The sequence below is a fragment of the Hyla sarda genome, chromosome 11 (assembly GCF_029499605.1).
Source record: "Hyla sarda isolate aHylSar1 chromosome 11, aHylSar1.hap1, whole genome shotgun sequence".
In the NCBI taxonomy this organism is placed as follows: Eukaryota; Metazoa; Chordata; class Amphibia; order Anura; family Hylidae; genus Hyla; species Hyla sarda.
In genome coordinates this window covers 90,761,375-90,781,652 of record NC_079199.1, presented here as the reverse complement: position 1 = coordinate 90,781,652, position 20,278 = coordinate 90,761,375, and the positions used below count along the sequence as shown (strand labels likewise).

The following is a 20,278-nucleotide window of genomic DNA, read 5'->3' as shown; positions in this document are numbered from 1 at the left end:
GGGGTATTCCAGGCAAAAACTTTTTTATATATATCAACTGGCTCCAGAAAGTTAAACAGATTTGTAAATTACTTCTATTAAAAAAATCTTAATCCTTTCACTCCCTTCTGAAGTTAAGGTTGTTCTTTTCTGTCTAAGTGCTCTCTGATGACACCTGTCTCGGGAAACGCCCAGTTTAGAAGAGGTTTGCTATGGGGATTTGCTTCTAAACTGGGCGTTTCCCGAGACAGGTGTCATCAGAGAGGACTTAGACAGAAAAGAACAACCTTAACTTCAGAAGCTCATTAGTACTGAAAGGATTAAGATTTTTTAATAGAAGTAATATACAAATCTGTTTAACTTTCTGGAGCCAGTTGATATATATATATATAAAAAAAAAGTTTTTGCCTGGAATACCCCTTTAATGTTATCTACTAGTAATCCATGATATACACAGTGATTGTTGCTCTATATAGTTGGAGAACTGTCCATGATTTTGTGTTTTTCTTTATTCAAGCCCAAATGTGGGCTGGGCTGGGTTCACATCACGTTTTATGCAATATGGGACCGCATACGGCTGGGGGGGAGCTAAAACCGGGCGCTACCATATCCCTGTCGTATGCGGTCCGTATGTAATGTATTTCGATGACTCTGGTAGGCTCACTTTTGTCCCGTATTCGGTTTTCCCACCGGACCTAAAACCGCGGTCCCGTATTGCATAAAACGTGATGTGAACCCAGTATTATTAAAGGCTAAGAAAGTCGGCCATACACATTCACAATGGTGTCAATGATACTTCCTCTTATTTGTCATGAGAAGCGTTTCCGTAAAAACACCAGTCATATAGTGATGACCAAATATGACTGGTGTGTGTGGTTTATGACAGGTTTTAACCACTACATCTCTAAGTACGAAATAGATATCATTTTTAATATCCAAAACTGTGCAGTTCTCCAGAGAAGCACTCAACAGAGACAATATGACATAAGGATGACAACCTTTTTAAATTATCATCCCCAGTGAAGGATAAGTTGTTGTGGTAAATCCTTACCAGAAAACAATGGTCTTTTACTAGGATCAGCAACCCAACACTCCTGCATCAGCTGTATAGCTTCAGGAACCATCTTCTGGGATGTCCACTGGTTGACCAAGTTCATATCAGGTCTATGTTTCTGGCATTGTGGAATAAGCAATTCAATCATTTCTCTGTTTACACCTAAAATACCAAGTTTTTCAGAATAACTGAGGTTGAAATAAAGTTCTAAGCAACTGAGCCACACATATGAGAAGTTACATGTCTGTGGTTCTTAACTTGGTAACACTGGCACCAAAGTTTAAGACTAATCATAGGTTTCTCAAAAAGAAGTAGTGCTGCAAAAATTAACTATAAGTTAAGTTATAGATCACGGGGGTCCGAGCTCTGGGACCCCCCGCGATCTCCCTCTATGTATCTCTATGGGATATATGGAGGGGGCATGTCAGCCGGTGCTCGGTGCATGGGTTGGCCCGTCCCCTTTCAGCAGACTGCCAGGACCCTGTTGAGCGGGTCCCAGCGCTCATCCCCCCGAGAACTATAACTTATCCCCTATCCTTTGGATAGGGGATAAAGGAATTTTGTAGTGAAAAATAACTTAAGTGTGAAGAGACGACCTTACTATGTTACCACTGAGCTGCAGAGGATATGTATTAAAGGGGTACTCCGCTGCTCAGTGTTTGGAACAAACTGCCAGCGCCGGGAGCTTGTGATATCATAGCCCCACCCCCTCATGACATCACGCCCCAACCCCTCAATGCACGTCTATGGGAGGGGGCGTGACAGCCGTCACGCCCCCTCCCATAGACTTGCATTGAGGGGGTGGAGCGTTACGTCATGAGGGGACGGGGCTATGATGTCACGAGCTCCCGGTGCTGGCTCCAGCATTCGGAACAGTTTGTTCCAAACACTGAGCAGCGGAGTACCCCTTTAATACCTGGAAGTCATGGCGGCTGAATGGCCATCCATATAATGCCAGAACAGTTTGAGCCTGCCTGAACTAAAGCTGTTTACACTGAGCATTTATTTTCTATTTTGGAGTTCTAAAGAAGAAGAGGGCCATGTGGACAGGGTTATCTTCATGAAACATCACTTTTAACTGGGGCCATTTCTAGTATTCACTGATGTTGCCATCTTCCCAACTCCCCCAGATGTGTCCTGACGTCTCTGATGGACACAGTGGCAATGGCTACTATAATCCTCAAGTTAGATATGTCTTTATCTAGTAATAAAGCTGTAAAAGCCAACCCTATAAAAGTATGAGCTGCCATAACAAGCAGTCATAAAGGAATACTCTGAATCTGTACTAAATGTGGAAAGACCCAATGAGATGACACATTTTCTCAAGATGCAGATGATGCTAAGTAACTGCTATAGATAGATGCAATACAGGAACAATAAATGCAGCAAAACAAGTTTGAATCATAATCAGATGGACAGTCATTACAAATGAGGTATAAGGAGAGCGATAGAAAAAGACTAAGTAAAAAATAAAAATATTGCAATGTCCGGGACCCACCTTTATAGGGCTCCTTAGCAGACAAGACAGACCAGATGAAGATTGCAAAACTGCAACATAATAAGAAAGTTATATTTACAAACAAAGGAAAATGTCCAGCGCCAACTCCTTGCCAAACGTTGCACTTTATTGCTGTATCGGTACATAGACAGTGTAAACACAGGTGACATGTTTTGGCCCTTGCAAACGGGCCTTAGTCAAGAAGAAAGAGTTATAGATATAAGACATTACTGCACACACAAAAATAAGGCTGGTCATACATATCAGATAGCTGTGGGCTGAACACCCACCTTTACATATGCACTCTCAATGTGGCTTAAAGGGGTACTCCAGTGGAAAACATTATTTTTTTATTTTTTTATTAACTGGTGCCGGAAAGTTAAACAGATTTATAAATGACTTCTATTCAAAAAATTTTTTTACCCTTTCAGTACTTTTTAGCAGCTGTATGCTACACAGGAAATTCTTTTCTTTTTGACTTTATTTTTTGTCTTGTCCACAGTGCTCTCTGCTGACACCTGATGCCCGTATCAGGAACTGTCGAGAGCAGGAGAAAATCCCCATTGCAAACCTATGCTGCTCTGGACAGTTCCTGACATGGACTGAGGTGTCAGCAGAGAGCACCATGGACAAGACAAAAAAGAAATTCAAAAGGAAAAGAATTTCCTCTGTAGCATACAGCCGCTAAAAAGTACTGGAAGGGTAAATATTTTTTCATAGAAGTCATTTACAAATCTGTTTAACTTTCTGGCACCAGTTTATTTTAAAAAAAAATTCCACCGGATTACCCCGTTAATGTGAATGCGTTCTGAATGAGTTAAGGGGCTATTTCATACCAGACTACTCTGGTGGTACCTTCTCGCTAACAAAAACAAAAGGAATGTCCATGAATATTAGGTCTGTCTAGAAAGTGTCCAGCTATTGAGTGAGCATATGTTCTGTATGGCCATTGCATTCAAAATGTCTGAGAGAATGTTAAATATGTGCGGGCTGCAATCAACAAAGATCCGCAACCGACAGTGAGAGATCTAGAAGATCTGGGCATTCCTAAAACTACTGTGACTGAGATTGTGACTTAGGATCTTGGGGCTGAGACGTCCTATGTACAGTGTTTTTGAATTTTGTTTTTTCTTTAGCAAATGCCCTTGTTCTTCATATTACATGGCTGGATCCAGACAGACCTCATAAATCGAATCGTCCAATCCTTTTCTCCTGCAACATCTGCCTTAGTAGAGTATACATTAGATCGTCCTCTAGCCCCATTAAAATTTTCAGGTTTGGCAGCCATTACACTCATATGTAGGGCCAGGTTAAAGGGGTACTCCGCTGCTCAGCATTTGGAACCAACTGTTCCAAATGCTGGAACCGGTGCTGGGAGCTGGTGATGTCATAGCCCAGCCCCCTCATGACATCACGCCCCGCCTCCTTAATGCAAGTCTATTGGAGGGGGTGTGACGGCTGTCACACCCCCTCCCATAGACTTGCATTGAGGGGGTGGGGCGGGGTGTCATTAGGTGGCGGGGCTATGACATCAAGAGCTCCCGGTGCCAGCGTTCGGAACAGTTTGTTCCAAACACTGAGCAGTACAGCACCCCTTTAAGTACTGTAGATATTTTTGTCATGAAAAAATATGCCTTGATAATTCACACAATTTGACTATTTTTAATTGATGCATATATTTGTCCCACACAATATTCAACATTTTCATGACTAGTATCAAATAACCATGCAAACAATAAATCGAATGCATCATAAATGTGTAAAGCCACATTCACAGTTAACGTTTAGTGGACCCTCCTCACCTCAACAATTGGCCTATTGTACAGACCACTGTAACAAAAATATACAAAAGATGGGACTAATCATAAACCACAGAACTCACTCATAGGTGTGCATACGGCACTGAGGACGTGGGAGGATCTCTACAGTTTACTGGGGAACGCTGCTGAGAGTCTTATGGTGCTCTGGCTTATGGATGAGAGTTCATGGTAATCCAACATAGAAAGTAATAGAAATAAAGCCGGCACTCACCGTTCTTCTCAAAATTCTTGCTTTATTGTGCTTCACATAAATTCAGGGGTAGGGAACAGACGTGGGGGGATTACATAGGCGACAAAAGCTCAGTTTCGTGCTGTGGATGCACTTCCTCCGGCCCTTAGAGAAGAACGGTGAGTGCCGGCTTTATTTCTATTACTTTCTATGTTGGATAAACCACAGAACGTCAACAAAGATAACCAACAATCTCACCTGTAAACGTCAAACTCTTTTGTAGGCTTGTAAGTGATGGATTTTAGGGCTTCAGGTGGCATGTAAGATACAGTGCCCGCCATAGATTGACTTGAGGTGTCTGATTCTACATTTTTTGCAAGCCCAAAATCTGTTAGCTAGAATAAGAAAGAAACATCACAGAAAAATGAAAGATTTATCCTGAAAATGTCCCTGCCACAGTGTAGATATCCATCACTTTTTAGAGAACAATATGTCTATGGCCATCTCATATGGGATCCAGCAATTCTGTCAGAAAGTTATCATGTCAGTGCTATTTTTTATAGCATTAAAGGAGTACTCTGGTGGAAAACTTTTTTTTTTTTTTTTTTATCAACTGAAAATCAAACAGATTTGTAAATTACTTCTATAAAAAAAAAAAAAAAAAATCTTAATCCTTCCTGTACTTATTAGCTGCTGAATACTACAGAGGAAATTCTTTTCTTTTTGGAACACAGAGCTCTCTGCATAATCATGAGCACAGTGCTCTCTGCTGACATCTCTGTCTATGTTAAGAACTGTCCAGAGTAGGAGAAAATCCCCATAGCAAACATTTGCTGCTCTGGACAGTTCCTAAAATGGACAGAGATGTCAGCAGAGAGCACTGTGGTCATGATGTCAGCAGAGAGTTCTATGTTCCAAAAAGAAAATAATTTCCTCTGTAGTATTCAGCAACTAATAAGTACTGGAAGGATTAAGGTTTTTTAATAGAAGTTAATTGACAAATCTGTTTATCTTTCTGGCACCAGTTGATTTAGAAAAAGTACCCCTTTAAATAACATGCTCATGAACTATACTTTAATTTTAGCCAATTTATTATTCAATACACTCATGATGCAATAGTAGGTTAATTTCTAAATACTGTGTTCAATATGACCAGTTCCATTGATCAGCTATAACAATAAAACTGTCTACCTTAAGTCTTACTGTCACACATACAGAAATGTCAAAAGTTTTTTTTTTTCTCTGAGCCAATCCCTTTCTACAGTGAGCCAGGGAGTAAACTTCTCCTGGCCTTTGTGTACTTCACCTGGCTATATTAAGTGATAGGTGGGGGTCTCAGCACCGAAAGCCCAACCAATCAAAAAATGTTGACATCTCTGTGTGACAGTAATGCTTTAAATGGTCAGAGCTGTTTAAGAAATCTTTGCACAAATCAATCGTACAAGCAAATATAAGAATCTTTGTATATTTTATTAGAGAAAAATACATCTTTCTCCATTTATTAAGCTTTTTCCTAGCCTCCCTACCTTCTAAACGAATTCACTCTGCAAAACAGCTCAAGTCTGTCACAAGACAGATCACTTGAATAAAGAATCAGGCTACAGCTGCCTATACAAGTCTATTGAGAAGAGAGGGGGGGAAGGGGAGGAGTGGCTGCAGAAAGTCCAAGGCTGGCAAAGGGAGACAGATAAACTGCAGGTGTTTGTAGTGAGGGGTAGATCTCATCCTAGGTCTTGAATTCAGAGCTTAAACTGCTCAATACTGTTCTATAATGTCCTCCAACCTGAAAGTGTCTCTGAAGGTGGTCTACAGAGGTAAAGGAGAGTAGAATTTCCTCTCCTGTGTGTGCACAGTGTATGGGAGCCATTATAGAGTTTAATCTCCACCCACTAGCTCAGTGGCAATCAAAAATTAGAGATGAAGCCTGCAGAGAAGAAATCTGGTGAAACATACCATAACAAGGTATGTAATGGCCATAAATAGTGCTACATCCCATATACACACAGGACAGCTAATCTAAAAAAGGTACCTAGAACAACAAGTATATTTTAACTTTGTCAGCAATTTGTGCTACAATACACCCTCGGAAGGACTAGCCTTTCCTCCCCATTTCCATCAATGTGCGTTGAGAGTCCATAAGCCATCGTCAATATACCGGCTGTTCTTTTGGTAGGTACTAACCACTGCATACAGGGAACACCTAACCACTGCATACAGAACTGGACTTTTGGAGATGTTCTGATCAAGTCATCACAATTTTCTCACGTCAAAAGGTGCTTAGATCGTTACACTTGCCCATTTTTCCACTACCAACACAATAAATTAAAAGTTGCAAATTTTTGCGTAATGGGTCAAAAAGTCATATAAGTTACAAAAGTTTGCACAGTGGGTAAACCATACAATATTTTAGGAAATGTGTACCTGCACAAAATTAAGGTAGCTGTTGTACTTACTTTATATAGGGGTAGATTGGCTTAGCAATTAGTATATGACTAGTTAACCCCTATCTATCACGGTCAAGTGGTTCAATATTACTTTTTGTTTTGGGATATCACTGGATCACTTTCTTCTTTTCTTTAATTTTGGTGTTTTTGAAAAATACTATATTAAAAGTTATGATTTAGGCGCCTCCCCATAGTACCACTGGAAGTAACTTGGGTATTTATTATTTGATTTTTACTATCACCCTCCCTGACCAGATTTTAAAGAGAAGCTTTTTACTGGTCTAATCTTTTAAACAAGGGAAGCACACATTCAATTTTTACTATTCATATGCCATTTTCATTCATTTTGTCAAAAACACCAATATACTGTGAGCTAACCCTAAAATAAAGGGAACAGTTGTCAATTTCTAGGCATATCAATGACGTGAGAAATGTCCAGGGTCTAAATTAATGGGGTATTCAGACTTATTTAAAAATAAAATGCCTGCTATGACTGTAAAAATAAAAACTATCCCATACTCTCCCGGTACAGCAGCGCTGCTCCATTGCACCCTGATGTCTGTGTTTACTTACCATGATAATGCATTCCCCCTGCTTTGCTGATGGTACGAGTGATGTTCCAGCCTCAGGCGAGTTAAGAATATTAGAAGCAGAGCTGGGAGAAGGAGTCATCAGGACAGGTTAACAAAGGTACCAGAGCACAATGGCACAGAATAGAGGGTCGGTGCTAGAGCAGGTAAGGCGAGTATGGGGTAGCAGGTTGCGGTTAAAGTTTTAAATAAAATTGGAAAATCCCTTCAAAACAAATATAAAGTTACCATCTAAAAATGCAGCAGATGTTATTGCTAATACAGATTAGAAGGCACACATCATATATACTGACCTGAATATCTAAGGACTTGTTCAATAAAACATTATGGGGTTTCAGGTCACGGTGGATAATAGGTGGCTCAAGAACGTGATGGAGATAATTCATACCCAGCGCCACTTGGTGAAGAATCTGAAACCTCAATGCCCATGGCACATTTTCAACGCATTTAAAAAGGGTGCAAATAGAACCATAGGGCATGTACTCCATAACTAGACCAAAATTACATGTTGTTCTCCCCTCTATCTCGTATAATCCAAGCAGACGAAGAACATAGGTGTAATTTGCTCTGGACATCATGTCTTTCTCTTTCAAAAGGCTTTTCAAATCAGCTCTAAAATAAAAATAAAAAAAGGATTTCTGATCACAACTAAATTAATGGGAAGTTGTCAGCTGGTTTACCCACAGTAAACCCAATACACAGGGTCATAGCGCGGGTGAATCAAATTAAAATGATATACAGTATAACTTATCCCGACCGGCTCTGGTGTGAGGTGCAGACTTGCGTCCCATGCAAGTCTGTGTCTGCTCCTCCCCTCAGTTCTCCGAAGCTTTCCGAAGCTAGAGCTGGGGGAGGGCAGAGTGAAGGCAGAGCAGGGGTCATCGTTCCGCTCACTGAACAGACGGAGCAGAGTGATGACGTGGCCCATCAATGAAGCAGAGGGGGCTTCGCTGCCGGCCGAAGAACGGGAGTAGATGAGAAGAGCTCCCCGCCCAGGTGACTACTTACGGCGGCGGCAGTGACTAGTATATAACTTCATATCTTCACCATCCCTGGGGGCAGGAGTGTCCCCCGGGAATGGTGAAAATAAAGATTTTACCCTATATAACGCTTTACCAAGCGTTATATAGGGTAAAATCTGATGATTGGTTCCCTTTAAAGAGGGCACTTCAGAGGATACAAAAATGATTTTAAATGGGCACTGTCATGAAATCAAAAAATTTATATGTTGTAGTACTTAAGTACTACAACATATCTCTAATATACTTTAATTAAAAAAAGTGATTTTAAACCAGTTTAAAATCACTTTTAAATTCGGCCACTAGGGGTCGCCCTCCTAGTGGCCGAATGCATTCGGCAGTGACGTCACTACAGAATATCGACTCATTTAAGCCTGGCAATGAGTCGAAATCCAGTCACTGCGGTGCTCGCTCCCGCCTGTCAATCAAACAGGCGAGAGCGAGCACGCTGATAGCTGGGGCTGTGCGCATTGGCCAGCTCCACTGGCCTCGCGCGCAGCCCGCCCGCCCTCGTTACCCTGTCCGGAGGCAGAGCGCGCACTCATTGCTGCGCTGATCCCCCGGATGGGTAAATCTGCTCTCTGCACTAGAGGAATGGGGTGGGGGAAGCGGGCTTCGGGAGAGCGCCACCGCTGCTCAGCAATAGAGGCTGGGGGGGGGGGGGGGGAGCAGGAGCGGAGTAGCACTGCTGCGCTAACAAAGTTATTGTTTTCACCACAGGGTGCCTCCAGCTGTTTCACCACTACAACTCCCAGAATGCCCTGACAGCCAGTAGATGTCAGGGCAAGCTGGGAGTTATAGTGGTGAAACAGCTGGAGGCACCCTGTATAGTGAACTAAGGGTGAAAGTGTCGGCCCCAGCAGGCATCAGTGACGTCACGCCTGCTGGGGAAGTCTGCCTGGTAGTGAGCACACTACCTGGCAGACAAAAAGCCATTTTAATATAGTAAAAAAAAATGTAAAGGCAGGGAGGGGGTTAGGGATAGATGGGCAATAGGCAGGGACAGAAAGAAAAAAATGGATGGTGGGAGCTACCCCCCTTTAAATCAACTGGTGCCAGAATGTTATAAAGATTTGTAAATTACTTCTATTTAAAAATCCTAATCGCTCCAGTACCATCAGCTGCTGTATGCACCAGAGGAAGTTGTGTAGTTCAACAGATCAGTGCAGAGACGCTGTTCACGATGGGTGGTACAGTTGCCAAGGCAACCCTATGACGCCCAGCGAGTTCTTATTCTTTGATAAGCAGAACTCATGCTCGGAACTTAATTGACGTCGTACGGTTACCTTGGCAACTGCACCGCCCAGCGGTGGGTGGGGTGGGCGGAGAGCAGTTCTAGACTTTAAAGCGTAAATCCAAAGTTTCCAGCTCACAGGATCTTTAGATGAGGCGGTACTGTTGCCAAGGCAACTGTATGAAACCTAGTGAGTTCCGTTCATCAGAAATGGACTTGTGAACTGGACTCAACTGGGCCTGACAGCTTTACACTTTGAATTTACATGATGCACTTTAAAGGGGTACTCCCACCCTAGACATCTTATCCCCTATCCAAAGGATAGGGGATAAGATGTCTGATTGCAGGGGTCCCGCCGCTGGGGACCCCCACATTATTGCATGCAGCACCCACCTGGTTTTTCACCCGAACCACTGGAGGGCCTGAGTCGCGACTCTGGGAACGGAAGTCCGTGACGTCAGGACTCCGCCCCCGTGTGACATCACGCCCGTCCCCTCAATGCATGTCTATGGGGGGGACCTCCCATAGACTTGCATTGAGGGGACAGGCGTGACGTCACACGGGGGCGGAGTCCTGACGTCACGGACTTCCGTTCCCGGAGACCCCCGCGATCAGACATCTTATCTCCTATCCTTTGGAAACGGGCTAGCAAAAAAAAATATATATATAGGATGGTGGGAGCTACCCTTTAAGGGCTGGTCCTGCTAATGGGAAAGGTGTTCCTGCTGTGCAAAAAGTGTAGGAACTCAGTTCCTACACGTTCCTGCAGGACTTGAGCCCAGTAGTTAACCCATTAACCCCTCATCGGTCTCCTGTTTACCCACACCATAACTCAGTGTATTGGGTTTAGTGTGGGTGAACAGATGACCGTTTTCCTTTAATGCAGTATCCTCTACACACTGAAAGTAAAAGTGTGTATAACCCGTCCTTATTTAGCGACTTTATTCGCCTCAAAACCGGAGAAGGGACAGCCCCAGTAACCACAACAAGTAGAAGTCTACAGCGAGAGGTCACGTGACCCGCGCGTCACGCCCACTCGCCCGGCACTCACGCGCTGTCTCTGAGGGTTTTCTTCAGGGCAATGTCCATCCCCAGCCTCGTGCTGCGCCCTCTGTAGACCTCCCCGAACCCCCCGCTGCCCACCAGCTCCAGCTGGGACAGGTCCCCGGGCGGCAGAGGCTGCATGTCCTCCGGGCGGTGTACTCTCTGTGGCCTCGTCCAATTGTGTGACTGACTGACTGCAGGGCGGGAGGCGGGAAATCCCGAGTGAGTGAGGACGGGGCTGTGGTAATCCTCATATATCTTTGTATGACAGTATACAGGCGGCTGAGAGACAATGTAGACTGGAATGTCTCTGCTAACCTTCTCCTTACATACAGTCAGCTACAATGTGACTACAACATGAAACAGATCCACTCCTCTTTTTACCACAGTTTTTCTTCAATTTCCTGTGCCCAGAGCCTGACATGGCTAAAAGATTTCTGAGAGAAAAATAGAAAATGTGTTATGTTTCATTAAAAACAAATGAAGTCCGATTCACACAGCATTTACTACTGACTATTTAGGGTATAGGTTTCATGGGGGAAAAGAATGTGACCCCTAAAGGATCTGCAACGTAAATGTATGGTGCTAGGTGCACAGCGCCATATATTTACAATGCTGCATGTTTATTGCCTATAAAGCGAGGGCAGGAAAAAATGACAGTTGCCAGTGGGTCTGGTGAACTCATCGGACCGCCGCAGAACGATCAGGGGGGTCTGATGAGTAAAAATAGTGATGGGCGGTCTCTTACTCTTCTCCTTGCAGTATGGTCTGCCTAGGCCTAGACAGAATAAGAGTACTGATAGTACTATGTTTTTATAGTATATATTAAATATAATAAAAGTTTAAAATAAATAATAATTTTAACCCCTTAAGGACCAGGTTTTTTTCCGTTTTAGCATTTTCATTTTTTGCTCCTTACCTTTAAAAAATTATAACTCTTTCAATTTTGCACCCAAAACTCCATATGATGGCTTATTTTTTGCGCCACCAATTCTATTTTGTAATCACATCAGTCATTTTAACCAAAAATCTACAGCGTAACGGGAAAAAAAATAATTGTGAGACAAAATTGAAAAAAAATAACGCCATTTTGTAACTTTTGGGGGCCTCCGTTTCTACACAGTACATTTTTCGGTAAAAATGACACATTCTCTTTATTCTGTAGGTCCATACGGTTAAAATGATGCCCTACTTATATCGGTTTGATTTTGTCGTACTTCTGGAAAAAATAACTACATGCAGGAAAATTTATACGTTTAAAATTGACATCTTCTGACCCCTATAACTTTTTTATTTTTACGTGTATGGGGAGGTATGAGGGATCATTTTTTGCGCTGTGATGTGAAGTTTTTTGCGGTACCATTTTTGTATTGATTGGACTTGTTGATCGCTTTTTATTCATTTTTACATTATATAAAAAGTACACTATTTTGGAATTTTGAATTTTTTTGCGTGTACGCCATTGTCCGTTCGGTTTAATTAATTATATAGTTTTATAGTTCGGACATTTACGCACGCAGAGATACCACATATGTTTATTTTTATTTACACTGTTTTTTTTTTTTTTATAGGAAAAGGGGGGGTGATTCAAACTTTTAATAGGGAAGGGGTTAAATGATCTTTATTCACTTTTTTTTTCACTTTTTTTTTGCAATGTTATAGCTCCCATAGGGAGCTATAACACTGCACACACTGATCTTTTACATTGTTCAATGCTTTCTCATAGTAAAGCATTGATCAATGATTCTGCCGCTTGACTGCTCATGCCTGGATCTCAGGCACTGAGCAGTCATTCGGCGATCGGACACCAGGAGGCAAGGTAGGAGACCCTCCTCGTGTCCTACAGCTGTTCGGGATGCCGCGAGTACGCCTGCAGCAATCCCAACAGCTCCCTGAGCTAACCGGCATGGTTTTACTTTCACTCTAGATGCGGCGTTCAACTTTGAACGCTGCGTCTAAAGGGTTAATAGCGCACCGCACTGCGATCAGTGCCGCGCGCTATTAGCCATCTGTCCCGGCCGTTGTTAGAGACGCCGTGGCCCCGCGTTATAGATCAGGAGCGAACTCATGACGTAACATTACGTCATGGGTCCTCAACAGGTTAATACTGTATATATATATATATATATATATATATATGCCCCTCCCCTAATAAAAATGTAAAGCACCCCCTTTTACTGATTTACAAATAAAAATATGTAAAATACAAAGCCCAAACAAACGTATGTGGTATCGCCATGTGAGGAAATTTTTGAACTATTAAAAATATAATGGAAAATATATACAAAAAATAATATATGGGAATGGCACTCTATTTTAAATCGCCAATCTGTGATTTAGCAAGCCAGAAATGCACCTATGCGGAAAATACAAACAATATCTATACTGGTGCTCTAGGTCCACTTAAAGGGGTTATTCCTGGATTTTTAATTTTTTTTATTTGTCTGTGCTGCAGGGGCAGTAAAGTTAGTGTAGTTCATAATATAGTGTCTGTACCTATGTTTCATGGTGGTCTTGCAATTCTTCTGTAATTTTTGCCCCAATGTTTATTTTTAACAGTATACAAAATGAGTGTTGTCTCAGGTTTTCCCAGGTTGCATTGGGACCGAAGATATTATATCACTAGTCAAGTGATCAGAGTTAGCCTTTCTGCTTCAAAGGAGTACTGCAACGCTGGTTTTCTTTATCATATCGTGCCCAGGCTGCATAAATACATTTAAAAAAAAACACATTAACTCACCTTCCTCCGTTCCCCCATTGCGCCGCTATCGGTCTTCTTTATGCTTCCGTGTGCATGGATCGTCACACTGCGGTCAGCGTATCGCCGGCCGCAGTGATGTCCCACCTCAGCCGGTGATAGGCTGAACGCAATGTCATGTAAGGAGCCTGGGCCCCGCCTTCTCCCTGCTGCCCGGGCTCCTTACATGACACTGCACTCAAGCTATCACCGGCCGAGGTGGAAAATTGCTGCGGCCAGCTATACGCTGACCGCAGTGTGACGATCTGTGCACACAGAAGCAAAAAGGCCAGACCGGAGGACCGAAGTTTGAATCACCCCCCTTTTCCCATTAAAAAAAACCCAGTGTAAATAAAAATAAATATATGTGGTATTGCCGCGTGCGGAAATGTCAGAATTATAAAAAATATATCGTAAATTAAACCGCACGGTCAATGGCGTGCACACAAAAAAATTCCAAAGTCCAAAATAGTGCATTTTTGGTCACTTTTTATATCATGAAAAAATGAATAAAAAGCGATCAATAAGTCCTATCAATGCAAAAATGATACCGCTAAAAACTTCAGATCACAGCACAAAAAATGAGCCCTCATACCGCCCCATACACAGAAGAATAAAAAAAAGTTATAGGGGTCAGAAGATGACAATTTTAAACGTATAAATTTTCCTGCATTTGTAGTTATGATTTTACGACAAAATCAAACCTACATAAGTAGGGTGTAATTTTAATTGTATGGACCTACAGAATAAAGAGAAGGTGTCATTTTTACCGAAACATGTGCTATGTAGAAACGGAAGCCCCCAAAAATTACAAAATGGCGTTTTTTTTTTCAATTTTTTCTCACAATGCTTTTTTTTTGTCCGTTTTGCCATAGATTTTTGGGTAACATGACTGATGTCATTACAAAGTAGAATTGGTGGTGCAAAAAATAAGCCATCATATGGATTTTTAGGTGCACAATTGAAAGAGTTATGATTTTTTAAAGGTTAGGAGGAAAAAACAAAAAACAAAAAAAAACGGGTCCTTAAGGGGTTACATTTTTTTTTGCAGCCCGGGCACGATAGGATAAAGAGAATCAGCACTGGAGTACTCCTTTAATGGGTGCAGCGACTGCTAGGTTGGAGGGAGATCATTCTGCAAGACTTGTAGTTTTGCAACGGCTGGAAGCACCCTGGTAAAAACACGTTAGTCTATTGCATTAAGAGGAACACAGGTGTGTTTCAATGGGGGGGGGGGGTGGTTGATATGTGGGAGGGAGAAAAGTGACCTCACACTTGCAAACAAGGAATTATGGGATTTGTAGATTGAGGGAATGAACGCCAGTAGGAAATTCACAAAAAGTTCACAAAAAGCCTCAGCTTTATGGTAATCTCACAACATAGCCATTTAGCCCAAGACAAGCATGGATCCTTCCTAAGGGTATGTTCACACGAGCGGAACCACTAACACGTATTACGCTGCAGATCCGCCGCTGGAGGACCGCTGTATGCTGCCTTTACAGGTGCCTGCTCGGAACGGAAATACGCCGCTACAAGCAGACACACTGCGATGTGTGATATACCCGTCGAGTCTGAGCCTACATATCTCCAACTTGATGACACCGGGGACATCCATACAGCGTGCTGTCATGTGACATCATCCAGACGATGGGTGGAAATGATCCGCTCCACCAGTAAAACCTCAACCACCACAACCTATGACACAAGGGCCACAGAACTCCCGAATTCACAAGAGCCCCAGGGACCTTGTCACAATCACACCCTATCGGTCCAGCCAAGACATTAAAGAGAGTGTGATGGTGCAAGGGTTAAGGCCACCAGACCTCTGGGTATCCACTACTAGTCCCAGCAAGTCACCAAATTAACCCTTAGATAAACGTGTTTCACCAGAGCTTCCTTCAGAAAGGTGAGCTCATATATTTAGAGATCAAAGACCAGAGCTGATTAATTAAACATTTAATCTGATAAAAGGTATCACAGTGCTATATATATAAAAATACAGAAACAAATGACATACAGGTACAAGAATATATAAAAGAGTTTGGCAAGACAAGTTCAGAAAGCAAAAATGAAGTTCTTACAGCATGATGGTATAGCCGTCCTTGTCAGTGAGAGTCCAGCTCTTGTCAGCCTTTGGCACAGCCCTGAACAACAGTTGAGTCCAGCATTTTAAGTCTTATCTGCTTCTTTGGAGGGAAACTCCATCCCCCCCTCCCCTCTGATCCCACCAGGTGGGGCATCTCTATTTCTGACCCCTTATCTGTTTGATTATATGATGGGACCAGGGTGCATGACTTCAAAGGAGACCCCCAATAAAATGCAATACACAAACACACAGTCTGAATGACCCTCACCCCCAGGTCTTAGTTTATACACAGATACAATTATAAAACACATGTATGTTTCCATAATCAGGCCTTGGGCCTGACAGACCTCATTACCAGGAGTTAGGAACACGGCCTGACATGCACAGGGCTCGTAGAGAGGCAGCGGAGTCACGTGGTAAACATGCACACAAAGGGTTACACTCCGTATATATATCCATGTGTTACTGTGGGGTTTAGTACTTAGTATTATAGTGTCCTGCAAGACATCAGAATTGACAGCCTAATGTTTGATTTACCACTAAAACAAGGCTAGCCCCTTCAGCATTCGGAACGGTTGCGGTATGTAACGGGCACCTCGGTCACTGGAGGCTTAAAATAAAAAGATCTCCTGCCCATGTGGTTCCAGCACTTGTCCCATCACTACGACCTGTGTGACCTTCTTCACCTACTAACCGGCCTCACCGCGCCAAGAGGCCCCTAGTACTCGCTCAAGCTGTGCCACTTGGCGATCAGCTTGCGGGGGTTATTGCAGACCTCGCGCCAATGTTCAATGCCGTTGGCAGTGACGCTGTGTGCCCCCAGGATGAGCCGGCCCACCACCTGGTTCTTGGTGGACTTGGTGAAGACAGCTCCATATTGTGGAATAGTGGGGTGGTACTTGTGCCTGGATAAGCAGAAGACATGAAAAACTACAGCAGTAAATGAAGAAATTAATCCTGAACTCACCACATCCACTGCTGCAGAAAAGCAGGCTTCATGTTGGGGTGAAGACAATTTACGGGGGCTCAGAGGCAACAAACGGTGGTTTCATGCTAATGAGCACTTCTTCCGGCCACCGGTCGTTGCCTCTGAGCCCCCGTCAATTGTCTTCACCCCTCCATGAAGCCTCCTTTTCTGCAGCAGTGGACGCGGTGAGTGCAGGATTCATGTCTTCACATGGAACCAGTTCCCAGGTGCTGGATCAATTAATCCCAGAAGTTTGAACTGTGCCTCCTCTTCTTTTTTAGCTATGAGATTTATTAAACTGTGTGAGAGAAAAAGTGGAGGGATTTTCCCACAGCAACCAATCACAGCTCAGCTAACGAGCTCTGATAAAGTGAAAGCTGAGCTGTGATTGGCTGCTGGGGGAAAATCACTCTATGTTTTCTCTCACACAGTTTAATAAATCTGGGCCCTTTTGTTTTTATTTATTTTTATGTCATTTTGAGTGTTTAATAAAGCATTGCATAAGCAGTTCTGAAACAATCGGAGATAGGGACAACTCTGTTTAGTAGAATGATCTCGCAGCCGACACTTTTACATGGACTTTGGGGGAGATTTATCAAAACCTGTGTAGAGGAAGAATGGTGCAGTTGCCCATGTCAACCAATCACATCGCTTCTTTCATTTTTAAAGAGACCTGTGAAAAATAAAAGAAGCAATCTGATTGGTCGCCATGGCAACTGCACCATTCTTCGTCAACTCAGGTTTTGATAAATCTCTCCCTTTGTGTGCTGTAAAAAGAAAATTTTTGCTGTCTAGAATCTGTGTGCCCCGCAATATTTTTCCTATTATCACATTGTGCTGCTCTTCTTCCTATTATATCTATCTATCTAGCTCATATCTATCTATCATCTATCTCATATCTATCTATCTATCTATCTATCATCTATCTCATATCTATCTCATATCTATCTCATCTCATATCTATCCCATATCTATATACCTCATATCTATCTCCTATCTGTCTATCTATCCATCTATCTATCTATCTATCTATCACAAGGAATCTCCCAGCAGCACACAGGTTAGGTGAAAAATATGGTGATTTATTCCATGTAAAGTGTCATAAAGCACAGTTGACGTTGACACTTAATATGACACTTTATATGGAATAAATCACTGGATTTTTCACCTAACCTGTTTGCTGCTGGGAGATTCCTTGTGCTGTTTAAGGGTGCCTTCAAACGCTAGTAGCTAGCTTCCCACTGTGGGAAACGTGCTGCAAGTTACGCCACCATTGATTTAAGTGAGTCCGCGGACAGTCCACAAATCTGACACTATTGTGGACTGTCTGTGGACCCATTCAAATCAATGGTAGTGTAACTCGCAACAGGTTTCCCGCAGCGGGCAACCCGCTGCTAGTAATAGCGTGTGAACGCACCCTTAAAGTGGCCAGACTCCAGAACCTGCGTGCACCTGTTTAATTTTTTTGGTTACTAAGGGTTGTGCTATTTTTCTCAATTTTTTTTAATTTTTTATCTATCATCTATTTTTTTATTTCACATTTATTGTCATAAAAGATATTTGGGGGATATACGACAGTATAATATATATATATATATATATATATATATATTTTTTTATTTTTTTTCTGATTTCTCTTACATATTAGCACCAATTAAAGGGAGAATACAGCCTATACCCCCTATACTTCTTGGTTGACAATGAGAGAGCAGCGGCAACCCCAACAATCGCTGCAAGGAAGTGTCTACAGCAGGGGAACTCTTCAGGGTGATGTCCATCCTTAGCCTGGTGCTGCGCCCTCTGTACACTTTTCACCCTCTGTTCGCTTGTCTTCCTTGATAAAGCCATATATTATAAGAATAGCAGCGTTTGCGTTTTGCTTTTAAATAGCAGCTCTCGTGGTATTACTGTGTCATCACTATCACTATATTAATATCGGCACATACTGCAGGTGTGCTCATGTCTTAAATACACATATTGACTAGTATTATAAGCCATCAAGAGAGAGGGGTCTGGTGATCACCCCCTTTTACTTGACTACTATCAGCCCCAAGTACCTAAAATATTGCTGCTGGATTCAGCTTAAATTGTGCATCCTTTGTTGCAATAGGTTAGATAACACTGTGAACCACATACCCTGGTCACATTTAATGGAGCGACCAGTAGCTTGGTATCCCTGATACACATGTCGAGGGTATATCCCCAGTGAGTATCTCTATCCATACCAATTGGTGTGTAAGGTCATGATGAAGCAAGGGACGACTTGCGAAACGTGTCATCTGAATAAAGCTTTTTAAGACACAACCTGCTCCTGCATCATCCTTCCATAACCCAGCATTGGGTCGGAGGCTCAAGTACCTGCATTCCTTGAGGCGCCCCAGAGAAGCATCATCTTTATCAGGGCTGGACATAGCACCTTGCTGAGGTTCTCCAGCACTAACACTACTATAAGTGTATGTACACTACCAACAAGAGCTGTGATTTTAATGTTTTTTGTCTCACTATTTTTAACATTTTACCGACTTAATCAATAAAAGTTAGGTTTTATAAGGTGACGGTGAGATAAGGGTGCAATGGTCTTTTGGACACAATTTGTTGTGTTGTGCCTCTATACACACCCCATGCTGGCCATGATGAACACCCCCCTAATGATTCTGCTAAGAGTATACTGTAAAATATGTCAGCATACCTTTTTTTGCTGGTATATTGGTGACAAACACACACCCTCTGGGGCATCTGTTTGATGTGAGTTGTGGTGAGGGTATGATGAGGACAGATGGAATTATCCTCGGGGCAGAGGGCATTAACCCCTTGTGTTCATGACGCAAGGGTGTGGTTTATCCTCTACACCACCCAAAGGTATACCGATGGATCCTGGGCTAGGCACGGGGGCAAATAATGACTCTGAAGCCAAGTTACGGAACAATGGCAGCTTTACTGAGTCAGACAGGTGTAACAGTCTATACAGCTTGGCTAGGCCAAAGGCCAGTGACTTCAGAGACCACAGGGCTTGCTGGGACTTATAGTGGACTTGGATAATTTGATGCACGGCCATGCTGACTTGATACAAATTATTTGACTGACTTGACTGAGACTGACTATGACAGACTTCACCCCTTTTGTAGCTTACCAGGTTTTGACTTGGACCTGGGGGGGTGGTGGACTTGTGGATCTGTGGCTGTGAGGTAGACTTTAGGCCTCCTTAGGACACCAGACACTCTCTGGACTTGACCTCACTGCAACTCAGCACTAAAGATCAAAGGGACTGAGCTAGCTCCTCCCAGGGGGAGACCCTCCTTATATGGGGGAGACTGTGAACGGGTCCCATAGGTCTCCCTGTAGTCACCTGGTCACTGACACCTTCCTTGGTTACAATCACATGACAACAGTACTTAAAGGTATATGACGAATTATGTACATTACATTGTATAACATAGGCACTTAGGAATATACATAGGATACAGGTGAAGGGGGGGGCAGGGGTCACTGGATGGAGTCTGCCTGAGAGGACAGCAATTGTACAAAGGTGCAACTCCTATATTGGGCCACCACACATTGTTGGGGAGTACAGTCATGCCTACACCTGGAGAAGCAATAGGATAGTACTGTTAAAGGGTCAACAGGATGAGAGGTATGT

General features: G+C 42.8%; 1 protein-coding gene across 3 annotated transcripts in view; it reads right to left on the bottom strand.

Moving 5' to 3' along the window:
* The window catches only part of LOC130295552 (receptor-interacting serine/threonine-protein kinase 4-like), a 34,554-nt gene extending 23,308 nt beyond the window's left edge, over positions 1-11,246 (bottom strand). For all 3 annotated transcript variants that reach the window (XR_008848905.1, XR_008848904.1, XM_056546391.1), the window contains exons 1-5: positions 10,859-11,246; positions 7,848-8,166; positions 4,779-4,915; positions 2,532-2,581; positions 1,031-1,195 (exon numbers count right to left, since the gene is read on the bottom strand). Coding sequence is in view for 1 of the 3 variants with exons in the window: in XM_056546391.1 (XP_056402366.1) it covers positions 1,031-1,195; positions 2,532-2,581; positions 4,779-4,915; positions 7,848-8,166; positions 10,859-10,992 (805 nt within the window). In the remaining 2 variants the exon portion in view is untranslated. The remainder of the gene's footprint in view (positions 1-1,030; positions 1,196-2,531; positions 2,582-4,778; positions 4,916-7,847; positions 8,167-10,858) is intronic.
* Between the last annotated feature and the right edge of the window lie 9,032 nt (positions 11,247-20,278).